General features: G+C 41.9%; 1 protein-coding gene across 1 annotated transcript; it reads left to right on the top strand.

The window, feature by feature from the left end:
- Positions 1 to 6,805: 6,805 nt before the first annotated feature.
- LOC118398764 (proline-rich nuclear receptor coactivator 1-like) lies at positions 6,806 to 12,348 on the top strand. Its single transcript, XM_035794439.2, has 2 exons — positions 6,806 to 7,979; positions 10,731 to 12,348. Exons 1-2 carry the CDS (start codon positions 7,641 to 7,643, stop codon positions 11,205 to 11,207), a joined length of 816 nt encoding a protein of 271 aa, XP_035650332.1. The 5' UTR covers positions 6,806 to 7,640; the 3' UTR covers positions 11,208 to 12,348.
- The last annotated feature ends 545 nt before the right edge of the window (positions 12,349 to 12,893 follow it).

Genomic DNA, 12,893 nt, shown 5'->3' with positions numbered 1-12,893 from the left:
TTTTCTACATTGTAGAATAATAGTGAATACATCAAAACTATGAAATAACGCATATGGAATCATGTAGTTACCAAAAAAGTGTTAAACAAATCAAAAATATATTTGATATATTTGAGATTCTTCAAAGTAGCCTCCCTTTGCCTTGATGACAACTTTGCACCCTCAACCAGCTTCACCCTGAATGCTTTTCCAACAGTCTTGAAGGAGTTTCCACATATGCTGAGCACTTGTTGGCTGCTTTTCATTCACTCTGCAGTCCAATCCCAAACCATCTAACTTGGGTTGAGGTTTGGTGATTGTGGAGGCCAGATAATCTGATGCTGCACCCCATCACTCTCCTTCTTGGTCAAATAGCAATTACACAGCCTGGAGGTGTGTTTTGGGTCATTGTCCTATTGGGGAAAAAATGATAGTCCCACTAAGCGCAAACCAGATGGGATGGCGTATAGCTGCAGAATAATGTGGTGGCCATGCTGGTTAAATGTGCCTTGAATTCTAAATAAATCACTGACAGTGTCACCAGCAAAGCACCCCCCACTACATCACATCTCCTCCTCCATGCTTCACGTTGGGAATTACACATGCAGAGATCATTCGTTCACCTATTCTGCGTCTCACAAAGACATGGCAGTTGGAACCAAAAATCTAAAATTTGGACTCATCAGACCAAAGGACAGATTTCTACCGGTCTAATGTCCATTGCTCGTGTTTCCTGGCCCAACAAGTCTCTTATTATTGGTGTCCTTTAGTGTCCTTTAATTCAACCATAAAGGCCTGATTCCTTTGATCAGTTGATGTTGAGATGTATCTATTACTTGAACTCTGTGAAGCATTTCTTTTGGGCTGCAATCTGAGGTGCAGTTATTTCTAATTAACTTATCCTAAGCAGTAGAGGTAACTCTGGGTATTTCTTTCCTGTGGCTGTGCTAATGAGAGACAGTTTCATCATAGCGCTTGATGCTTTTTGCGACTGCACTTGAAGAAACTTTAAAAGATCTTGAAAATTTCCGGATTGATTGACCTTCATGTCTTAAAGTAAGACTGTTATTTCACTTTGCTTATTTGAGCTGTTCTTGCCATAATATGGACTTGATATTTTACCAAATAGGGCTATCTTCTGTATACCACACCTAACTTGTCACAACACAACTGATTTGCTCAAACGCATTGACAAGGAAAGAAATTCCACAAATTAACTTTTTTACAACGCACACCTGTAAATTGAAATGCATTCCAGGTGACTACCTCATGAAGTTGGCTGAGATAATACCAAGAGTGTGCAAAGAATCTCAAATGTAAAATATATTTTGATTTGCTTAACACTTTTTTGGTTACTACATCATTCCATGTGTTATATCATAGTTTGTATGTCTTCACTATTATTCTACAATGTAGAAAATCATACAAATAAAGAGAAACCCTGGAATGAGTAGGTGTGTTCAAACTTTTGACTGGTACTGTACATGGGGTACCAGTACATAGTCAATGTGCAGGTGTATAAGGTAATTAAGGTAGATATATACATATAGGTATAGATAAAGTGACTAGGCAACAGGATAGATAATAAACAGTAGCAGCAGTGTATGTGATGAGTCAAAAGAGTTAGGGTAAATGCAGATAGTTAAATAGTTAACCAAATAGCTACCCGGACAAACTATTTAGCCGTCTTATGGCTTATGAAGCTGTTCAGGGCTCTGTTGGTTCCAGACCTGGTTCATCGTTACCTCTTGCGGTGCGGTAGCAGAGAGAACAGTGTATGACTTGGGAGGCTGGAGTCTTTGACAATTGTTAGGGCCTTCCTCTGACACCGCCTGTTATAGACTTCCTGGATGGCAGGGAGCTCGGAAACAGTGATGTACCCTGCCTTACGCACTACACTCTGTTGCGTCTTGTGGTTGCATGCCAAGCAGCTGCCATACCAAGTGGTGATGCAGCCAGTTATGATGCTCTCAATGGTGCAGCTGTAGAACCTTTTAAAGATCTGAGGGCCCATGACAAATCTTTTCAGCCTCCTGATGGGGAAGAGGCATTGTCGTGCATTCACAACTGTGTTGGTGTGTGTAGATCATGAAAATAGCCCCTTGAATGTGGATGGGGGTGTGTTTGGTCCTCCATTTCCTGTAGTCCACGATCAGCTCCTTTGTCTTGCTGAAGTTAAGGGAGAGGTTGATTTCACCACACTGCCAGATCACTGACCTACTCCCTATATGCTTTCTCACTGTCTTCGGTGATCAGACAGGTTACTCATCACATTTTGCTTGCAGACACCTGAGACAAGACATTAACGTGGGGGGATGCTCTGTCTGTCATAACATCTAGTTTCTAATAGGCAACAGATATGTTTTATAAGTTGAAATGTGTCTCTTAATTGCCTGCCCACCTGATTGCTCGTTCTTTTCACCCTGTGGCTGCAGCAATGTCAATCCACTGCTTTCCAACAACTTTCCCTGTTTTAGGTGGGTTCTTTACATGCCTCCTCCTACATTCAGTTTTCTATGGCTGTATTTACACAGGCAGCACAATTCTGATCTTTTTCTCACCAATTGGTCTTTTGACTAATCAGATCAGCCCTGAAAAAGAGCTAATGTGAAAAGATCTGATGTGATTTGTCAAAAGACCAATTAGTGGAAAAAATATCAACATTGGAGGATAAAAAAAACAAAAGAATAACAATGAAAACGGAAAGACTAAAATAGCACCCTAAGGAAATGATCTAAAAAGGTGTGTTTTAAGATCTCTTTTAAATGTCCACATGAAGCAGTTACTCTTCCTGGGGTCCACATAAAACATAAAATACAGAACAGAGTACAGAAGTGTTGCAAACAAGAACAACATAAGATAATATGACAAATTAAAACAAGAATGATATATTGTCAAGACTCCAAAAGACAACAAAAATACTATTTACACACTATATACATATTAATATACTTCTATACAGTACAGTTAAATTCAATCTTTAGAAAGAGGTTAGGCGCTGTGATACAGTATGTTTTTTTTAAATCTGTTTTTTAAATTAAAGCTAAACTTGCTTTTTGCCTGAGTAGCCTCTGGTGGCAGAGCAGTCCTTGATGACATGGCTCGATACATTACTGAGTGACGTTTTCGGTTTGGGTCCCGGTAAGAAACCCAAGGCTTGCCTTTACACAGGCAGCCCAATTCTGATAGTTTTTGACTTTTAACCAATCAGATCAGCTCAGAAAAAAATATGACGTGAGAAGATCTGATGGGATTGGTCAAAATACGAATTATTGTTAGAAATATCAGAATTGGGCTGCCTGGGTAAATGCAGGCAAATGTTTCTAAAAAAGACTAAAAGATAAGTAGTCAATCTTCAACCCTCAACCAGGAAAGACTATCAATCGTTGTTACACGTATAGTCAGAGGACAAATATGTATATGACATATTCTCTTTCTCAGTTACACCAGCTCTGTCAGGAGGAATGGGCCAATATTCACCCAACTTATTGTGGGAAGCTTGTGGACACAAACATAAAGCGTTTTACCCAAGTCAAACAATTTAAAGCCAATGCTACCAAATACTGAAGGCAATGCACCAAATACTGATTGAGTGTATGTAAATGTCTGACCCACTGGGAATGTGATGAAAGAAATAAAAGCTGAAATAAATCATTCTCTCTACTATTATTCTGACATTTCTTAAAATAAAGTGGTGATCCACTAAGATGGAATTTTTACTTAAATGTCAGGAATTGTGAAAAACGGAGTTTAAATTTATTTGGCTAAGGTGTATGTAAACTTCCGACTTCAACTGTATGACGTAGTCTGTTTGTGTGTGTGAAAATAAAAATGAAGTAGAGAAAATGTTGATCAGGAGGACCAATCACATGCTAGAGGGTCTGCTCATGTGATGAGACTTTTCCCTAGCAACACAGACTGCAGCTGTTGCCTAGCCGATTTGATGCAGCAGCTCCAACCAGGCAAGCAGATCACGTACAAGAGCTCAGCAACAAGAGCTTAGCAACAAGAACTCAGCAACAAGAACTCAGCAACAGCTTGAATGACCTCCCTCTGTGTGATCTGAATATTAAAACTGTGCTCGCTGCCTAGCTCAGAGTACCAACACATGAGGAAAACATCTCCCCGTGTAATGAACATCATGATATTGCTGCGTTGTACAGACAGAGCCAGAAAGAAAGACTGACAGATAGATCCCCTCTGGCCACCATACTCGAAAGCTTGTACATTAAATGTTGGAAAGGGAGAGGCTATATCAGGGTTCCCAATAATAATAGTGGTTAACATGTTTTTTTTAATGACTCCCCCTATCTCTGTACCCTACACATACAAGTATCTGTAAGTAGTGAATTTCAAGCACAATTTCAACCACAATGACCAGGGAGGTTTTTCAATGCCAACACAAAGAAGGGCACCGATTGGTAGATGTATAAAAATACAAAAAAGCAGACGCTGAATATCCCTTTGAGCATGGTGAAGTAATTAATTAGGCTTTGGATGGTGTATCAATGCACCCAGTCACTACAAAGATACAGGCATCCTTCCTAACTCAGTTGCCGGAGAGGAAGAAAACCAGGGATTTCACCATGAGGGCAATGGTGATTTTAAAACAGTTACAGAGTTTAATGGTTGTGATATGAGAAAACTGAGGATGTGTCAACAAAACAGTGACAGAGTATTATATATGTTTTGAGTTCTTGCGGTCAATGTGCAGTCTACTAATTATTTGTAATTATGTTCCGGCCCCCTGACCATCCCCCAAGAAAAAACTCCAGGCGTGTCCGTATAGCCCAGGGATCATCAACTAGACAGATGGTCAGGGGGCAGGAACATAATTACATAATTACAAATCAATTGTAGACTACAAATTGACCGCAAGAAGTCCAAACATATATAATAATTGACTAAAACAATCATTTCAAATCTCGCTTTCTCTGGGCTATACGGACACGCCTGGTGCCCAAATCGATATGTTGGTTGAGCAGCTGAGAGTCAAATGTGGAGACGAATGTATTCGGTTCAGTCAGTCGTCCTGATGAGCCCTCCCAGCAAGTTTATGCTGGCAAGAAAATGCGCTAGTTAAAACATGTAAAATAAAGTGAGGTTTATTTCTATGGGTGAAGGAGAAATAACTTGTAGTATTGGTCACCATCTGTATTTGGACATCATCTCCAATTTTTTTCCATCCCAATACATTTTATTTAGAGTAGGATAGCAGCCTATACAGAATACAGATAAATAACTTGTAATATTGGTAGTAACAATTTGGATGTCACTGTGATAGGCCTGCAGATAAACACTGCTCAATGGGGAGAGTTTGCGCTGCAAGCAGGCAACACAACAACACCGGGCACACTAGTGTCCTTCACTCCCGCTTGCCGCATTAATGGAAGATGGAAGTAGCTACATAGTGTAGCCCAGAGGTATCCAACCTTTTCTAGCATGAGAGCTACTAATGAAACATGTCGTGAGATACTCACTTTTTTCTAGCTTTCAAATAGGCACATTCTTCTCTTCTTTCCCCTGCAACTCTTCCCGGGTCCTTATTGTAGAAGAGAAAGGAGTTCACTATGTTTTCTGTCAATATATCTGGTAAAATAATGGTTAATAAACAGCTCTTAAGGGGGGCCCTATTACATTTTACATTTAAGTCATTTAGCAGACGCTCTTATCCAGAGCGACTTACAAATTGGTGCATTCACCTTATGACATCCAGTGGAACAGCCACTTTACAATAGTGCATCTAAATCTTTTAAGGGGGGGGGGGAGAAGGATTACTTTATCCTATCCTAGGTATTCCTTAAAGAGGTGGGGTTTCAGGTGTCTCCGGAAGGTGGTGATTGACTCCGCTGTCCTGGCGTCGTGAGGGAGTGTGTTCCACCATTGGGGAGCCAGAGCAGCGAACAGTTTTGACTGAGCTGAGCGGGAACTGTACTTCCTCAGTGGTAGGGAGGCGAGCAGGCCAGAGGTGGATGAACGCAGTTCCCTTTGTTTGGGTGTAGGGCCTGATCAGAGCCTGGAGGTACTGAGGTGCCGTTCCCCTCACAGCTCCGTAGGCAAGCACCATGGTCTTGTAGCGGATGCGAGCTTCAACTGGAAGCCAGTGGAGAGAGCGGAGGAGCGGGGTGACGTGAGAGAACTTGGGAAGGTTGAACACCAGACGGGCTGCGGCGTTCTGGATGAGTTGTAGGGGTTTAATGGCACAGGCAGGGAGCCCAGCCAACAGCGAGTTGCAGTAATCCAGACGGGAGATGACAAGTGCCTGGATTAGGACCTGCGCCGCTTCCTGTGTGAGGCCTATGAAATCTGTTATTTTTTCCCCAAATTATGTTTTAAATTTTCCCAAATGATGTTTTCAGATTTGTACTTTTCCTGGTCTTAGAATATATATGTTTTTTTCACTCTCAAAATTACAACTGTTCATAGAGAAAAAAACGAAATGAGATGTTTCAGAGTCCATGTTTATGCTTAAGAACAAATGATTATTTTCAATGACGGCCTAGGAACAGTGCTGTCCTTGTTCAGTGGTAGAACTACAGATTTTTACCTCGCAACCTTTTGGTTATTAGTTCAATGCTCTAACCACTAGGCTACCTGCCGCCCCATATTGTGTTGGGTTAGGCTTTTTTAACCAGGGATGGGAAAATGTCAATGCTGTGTTGATTAGATAGTAGCTGGGACCTTGTGGTGTCTAATAGCCTTTGAAGTCGGAGATTTCTGAGTTCCCAGTTGTTCTGAACGCAGCATGGGGAACTCTCGACTTCGGACTAGCCTTTGAAGTCGGAGATTTCTGAGTTCCCAGTTGTTCTGAACGCAGCATGGAGAACTCTCGACTTCGGACTTCATGAGGAACTCTCTACTTCGGACTTCAGTGCATTTGAAACAATTTGGAACTAGGAAAAAAACGATATCCGACAGGATCGACTTGAACGGTCATCCAACTCGGATTTCCAACTCGGGCCTCTTTCTAGAGCTCCGTCTTTCCGACCTGAAGATCACTGACGTCCACTGAATTTACCTTGTATTTTTCAGAGCTCCCAGTTGTTTTGAACGCGGCAATAGCCTCTCCCTGTGGAAAGTACCGGTCATGAGAATGACACCATCATACATGACGTAATTTCGAACATGGGAGATCTGCAATTTCCTGCTTTCGAAACCAATGGTTTATTTATTCACTGCTGCTACCTTTTCGCGGAGCACGCATTCGAGTATAATATAATGGCATTTGGTTATTATATTAGCTACTAGTATCAATTAACGTAATGTACGGCGTCAAAACCGTGTTGCTCTCCTATCCTTTGTTTTGAAATAAGTGGGCGTGTGTTTCAGCTTCCCCTGAAATACAATCGGGAAGTTGTCCCGCGCCATTTCCATAGCTTCTACGCCATCTCGAAGACCGTGCTTCGAGTTACAAGATTACGTTATCAACATCGGTGTACTCTTCTTCAATTTATCAAAACCCCACTGCATCGAGGTTTTCGGACCGACTTCAGTTCAACCATCTACGTACTAAATAACGTCGTCGTTAGCTGTTGATTGTTGTAGTAGTGAGGTGAACTAACGTCGTTGGCTAGCTGGTTAAAGTTAGCCTACTTACCACTTTCGAAAAAAATAAACTAGCTAGTATCGTTGATGGGTCCTACCCTCTCCACTTTGAAGTCATGTTGGGCGAATCACTAATAAATATTGAACCAAATCTGGACAACGTTGAAAACAATAAGCCATCCATTTTGACTTCCTACCACGTCGGGGCAAGCCTAGGCAAAACAAGGCAAGTACTGTTGAAGAAAGGTGGGAGAAAATTGCGTTCAACAACGTCAGGGTTACAACGGACACACCAACAACCGCGCAAAAAAACGCTGAGAAACAACCCCACACGGCTTGCAGACATCAACAACAATGTCGCAGCTTGTAAAGCCCCAAGTGCCGACCTCGCAACCCACCGGACCCAGGCGACTGTGCTGACCTGTCACCATCTAAAGCAGGGGACAAAGAAAGAGGTATATTATTCAGTTAATTTTGTGAAGTAGATGGAGTTTGTACATGTGGTTATTACTTTGTCCATTGTTAGTAACACATTATGCTGCATCTATCCATGTAATTTCCCCCTTTATGTTGAGTGCAAAAACATCTAAATGTACAAATCGATGTTAAGCCATTGTAAAATGGTGCGCTCACTAGGTCAGGGTTTCCCAAACTTGGATCCGCTGTGTAGTACTAGGGCACAAGCCAAAACGAGTTTGGGAAACTATGCACTGGTTGAATGACCACTTAAAAAATAATAATACAATTTTAAAAACTGGGTTGGGGAACGCTGTCAGCACGGCTGCTTCCCTTTAAATACGTCACTCATTGCTTCAAGCCACACCCACCAAACGGATCAAACATACCTCAAAGAATGTTGAACGGTTTGGGGGAGGGAACTTGTTCTGTACAATCCGTAACATAGCAAACGTTTAATCGAACTGAACTTTCTTGAACAGACCATGGTATCTTTGGTGGGTGTGGCTTGAAGCAATGAGTAACATATTTAAACGGAAGTGGCCATGTTGAGTGTTCAAACCCACTCCCTGTTTTTGAAGTTGTTGTTCAGAACAGCATTGTTTCGGTTTAATTGAACGTTATGCACACAAAAAATAATATGGAATGCAGCCCAATGACATAGGAATTTGGTACACATTGTACAAACAATGTTTATTAAAGGTTGGCCTTAGTAGATGTTCTACAGGTATTTAGGTTACTTGTTATCAAATCAAATGTATTAGTCACATGCGCCGAATACAACAGGTGTAGACCGTACAGTGAAATGCTTACTTACGAGCCCCTAACAAACAATTCAGTTTAAAACAAAAAATGCAGATAAAGAGTAAAGTAACAAGTAATTAAAGAGCAGCAGTAAAATAGGGACAGGTTGCGACAGCAGTAAAACAGGGACAGGTTGAAAATGTCAGTGAAGTCATTTACCAGTTGGTCAGTGCATGCTCGCAGTACACGTCCTGGTAATCTGTCTGGCCCTGCTGCCTTGTGAATGTTGACCTGGCTAAAGGTCTTACTCACATCGGCTGCGGAGAGCGTGATCACACAGTTGTCCGGAACAGATGGTGCTCTCATGCATGTTTCAGTGTTATTTACCTCGACGCGAGCATTGAAGTAGTTTAGCTCATCTGGTAGGATCCACACTGGGCAGCTCTCGGCTGTGCTTCCCTTTGTTGTCTGTAATGGTTTGCAAGCTCTGCCACATCCGACGAGTGTCGGAGCCGGTTTAGTACGATTCGATCTTAGTCCCTTATTGATGTTTTGCCTGTTTGATGGTTCTGTCGGAGGGCATATCAGGGTTTCTTATAAGCTTCCGGGTTAGAGTCCCGCTCCTTGAAAGTGGCAGCTCTACCCTTTGGCTCAGTGCGGATGCTGCCTGTAATCTATGGCTTCTGGGTGGGGTATGTACGTGTGGTCACTGTGGGGACAACGTCACCGATGCATTTATTTATCAAGCCAATGACTGATGTGGTGCCATCAGAGGAATCCTGGAGCATATTCCAGTCGGTGCTAGCAAAACAGTCCTGTAGCTTAGCATCTGCTTCCTCTGACTGTTTAAAAAAAAATCTAGTCACTAGTGCATCCTGCTTTAATCTTAGCTTGTAAGCAGGAATCAGGAGTATAGAATTATGGTCAGATTTGTCGAATGGAGGGAGAGCTTTGTATGTATCTCTGTGTGGAGTATAGGTGGTTCAGAGTTCTTTTTCCTCTGGTTGCACGTTTAACATGCTGATAGAAATTTGGTGAAACGGATTTAAGTTTCCCTGCATTAAAGTCCCCGGCTACTAGGAGCGCTGTCTCTGTATGAGTATTTTCTTGTTTGCTTATGGTGGAATACAGATGAAAATTATCTCGGTAGGTAGTGTGGTCTCCAGCTTATCATGAGATACTCTACCACAGGTGAGCAATAGCTTGAGACTTAGATATCGTGCACCAGCTGTTTACAAAAATACCTAGTCCGCCGCACCTTGTCTTACCAGACACCGCTGTTCTATCCTGCTGGTACATCGTATAACCAGCCAGCTGTATGATGATATTCTTGTCGTTCAGTCACGACTCCGTGAAGCATGAGATGTCACAGTTTAATGCCCCGTTGGTAGTTTAATCTTCCGCGTATCTCGTCGATTTTATTCTCCAAAGATTGCATGTTTGCTAGCAGAATGGAGGGAAGTACGGGTTTATTCGATCGCCTACGAATTTACAGAAGGCAGCCCGACCTTCGGCCTCTCTTTCTCGGCCTCTTCTTCACGCAGATCACGGGGATCGGGGCCTGTTCCCGAGGAAGCCATATATCCTTTGCGTCGGGCTCAGAGTCATGAAAGAAAAAAAAGGATTCTGCTAGTCCGTGGTGAGTAATCGCAGTCCTGATGTCTAGAAGTTGTTTTCGGTCATAAGAGATGGTAGCAGCAACATTATGTACAAAAAAGAAGTTGCAAATAAACAAACAAAAAAACAATCGGCTGGGGGCACATAAAACGTCTGCCTTCTTCTCCGACGCCATCTTACGAAATGTTATGAAGGATTTCAACAATGCCGGCGACGTGCCAGTTCCTGAGATGTTTACATATCGCATTGACACCAAAAATAAATGATGGAAGTGAAAATTATTTTAAAAATGTTTGCTCAATTGTTCTTCAGAGTAGAAACTATTTGCGTAACATTTAGAATGGTTCAGACCTTGTGAAACTGTAACGTTTGTTTCTCTTTCCTCCCAGCTGCTGAAGTCAAAAAATGGGAGAGTGGAGAGGGCCACAACACCATTTGACCAGTCTGTCCACAACCTCGATAGACTCGATCAAGCTGCCCAAAATCTCAACACCCAGAGCCAAAGGAGCAGGCACGTTAATGCACCTTGCAATGCTCCCTCAGTACAGAAATATGACAACAGCTGCCACGCAAAGCCCAATTCTGCTCCCTTCCAGCTCCTCCGTAGAGAGAAGAATCCCTTCAACTCAGTTAACAATGTCAAGATTGTGACTGTATCCCCAGCTGAGCTTGTACCTGAGGATGAGCTGAAAGACGGAGAGAAGATCTATGCTGGAGCTAAATTCAGCGAGCCCCCGTCTCCAAGTGTCCTGCCCAAACCACCGAGTCATTGGGTCGGCGAGACTGCCCCCCAACATTCCGACCACAGCCGAGAGCAAATTACGTTTCATTTGAAGTCTCTGCTGAAGGTTCAAGATAAACCATGATCTCAATGGATGGAAAATCTTATCAAAAAGATCCGTCTATACCTGATCAATGACAAATTTGGCACCGAAGAATTTGGACTCTGAAAGAACTGGAACTATAACTTAACAGCAACAGAATGTAATGAGTTTTTGATCTGTAATACAATTTCACGTGTTCTGAGCAAGCGGCCTTGTTTTTGGGGGGATTTTTTATGAACTTGTGTAAATGTATATACTGTAAACATGTAATATAAGTGTATATTTTTCATGTTATTTTAACAGAAAGTATAGTTTTGTTAATGAAGCCTAAAAAAGATGTTCACCTTGAGCTGGTGCACTTACTGTTCCAATAATGGGCTGCAATGCCCATTGGGACATATTAAACGTAAGAAAGATTATCTTACAAATTTGCACAAGACTGACTGAACCAACACGAGTCACCACAATGGCAAGCAAGAATAGTTGTGTGAAGGTTTGGGGTTCTGTGAACTTCAGCCCACCAGTTGTGACTGCTATTGCCTTGAATGCACTGCAGGGAGGACCCACAATCTTCAGGGAACTCTCTGGAAGGACGGTCTTGAAGACGGTAACCTCGTCCCCAAGCTCAACGACAGAGGGAGCCAGCTGGGTGAACGACATCAAGAAGATGGAGTGACAAATGTGAGTCTCAAAATCAAAAATTCCCCCTCTGATGACGAGGACAACTGCCGCTGCAAGAAACAGACAAATTCAGCACGAGCACTGACTGAGTGCCCTTTGTTTTGAATCTCTCCAGCACTGACACATTTCTGTTTTTTGTTTTTCCTTTTCCTTTCATTGGCCCCCTGATCACAAGTGTTGTTCCATCTAAAGCGCTGAGAATGTTTACCTGAAGAAAGATGAATGACATGGTCTTTATTATTATGTAACACACATTTGACCCCTTCCCTCTAGAGCTAGGCAGCTGCCAGTTCTTGTTCCTTCACTCCGTGTCACACAAAAATGAAATTGTATTACTGTACCAAAGATTGAATTTTGTTTTTTGCAAATGTTCAAAAAGTTAAGTCCAGTGACTAAATGTGTATACATCTTAAAGCAATACTCTCACTTTGCAATTAGAATTTTTTAAATTTTATGATGCATTTCATATCTAAATTGAAATTAAAATATTGGCTACCCCTTACATGTTTTCTGTCTGTTACCATTTGCCCTCAAGTTGAAAATGCTAAGATGTCAGACTTCACAATGCCTGTCAGTCTCCCCACACGTTTATTGGTTTAATAATCGAACATCATTATGCAACATCAGGGAACTAGTACTCAAGTTTCAGCATTGATTATAGTGGTTGTGGATAAATAACTTGCACAACAGTGAAAAATTTACCTGTAACACTATACCGAACAAAAATATAAACCCAATTTCAAAGATTTGACTTGAGTTTTATAGTTCATATAAGGAAATCAGTCAATTGAAAAATTAATTGGGCCCCTAATCTATGGATTTCACATGACTGGGCAGGGGTATAGCCATGGGTCCAGCTCTTATTGAATGTACTGTATTCCTTGTCACAACACAACGGCTTGGCTAAAAAGCATCAAGAAGGAAATGCATTCCACAGATGAACTTTTAACAAGGCACGCCTGTTAATTAAAATGCATTCCAGGTGACTACCTCGAAGCTGGTTGAGAGAATGCCAATAGTGTGCAAAGCTGTCAAGGCAAAGCATGG

This window comes from Oncorhynchus keta, chromosome 19, assembly GCF_023373465.1.
Source record: "Oncorhynchus keta strain PuntledgeMale-10-30-2019 chromosome 19, Oket_V2, whole genome shotgun sequence".
Taxonomy (NCBI): Eukaryota; Metazoa; Chordata; class Actinopteri; order Salmoniformes; family Salmonidae; genus Oncorhynchus; species Oncorhynchus keta.
The sequence above is the reverse complement of the archived record's forward strand: the minus strand, read 5'-3'. Positions and strand labels throughout refer to the sequence as shown.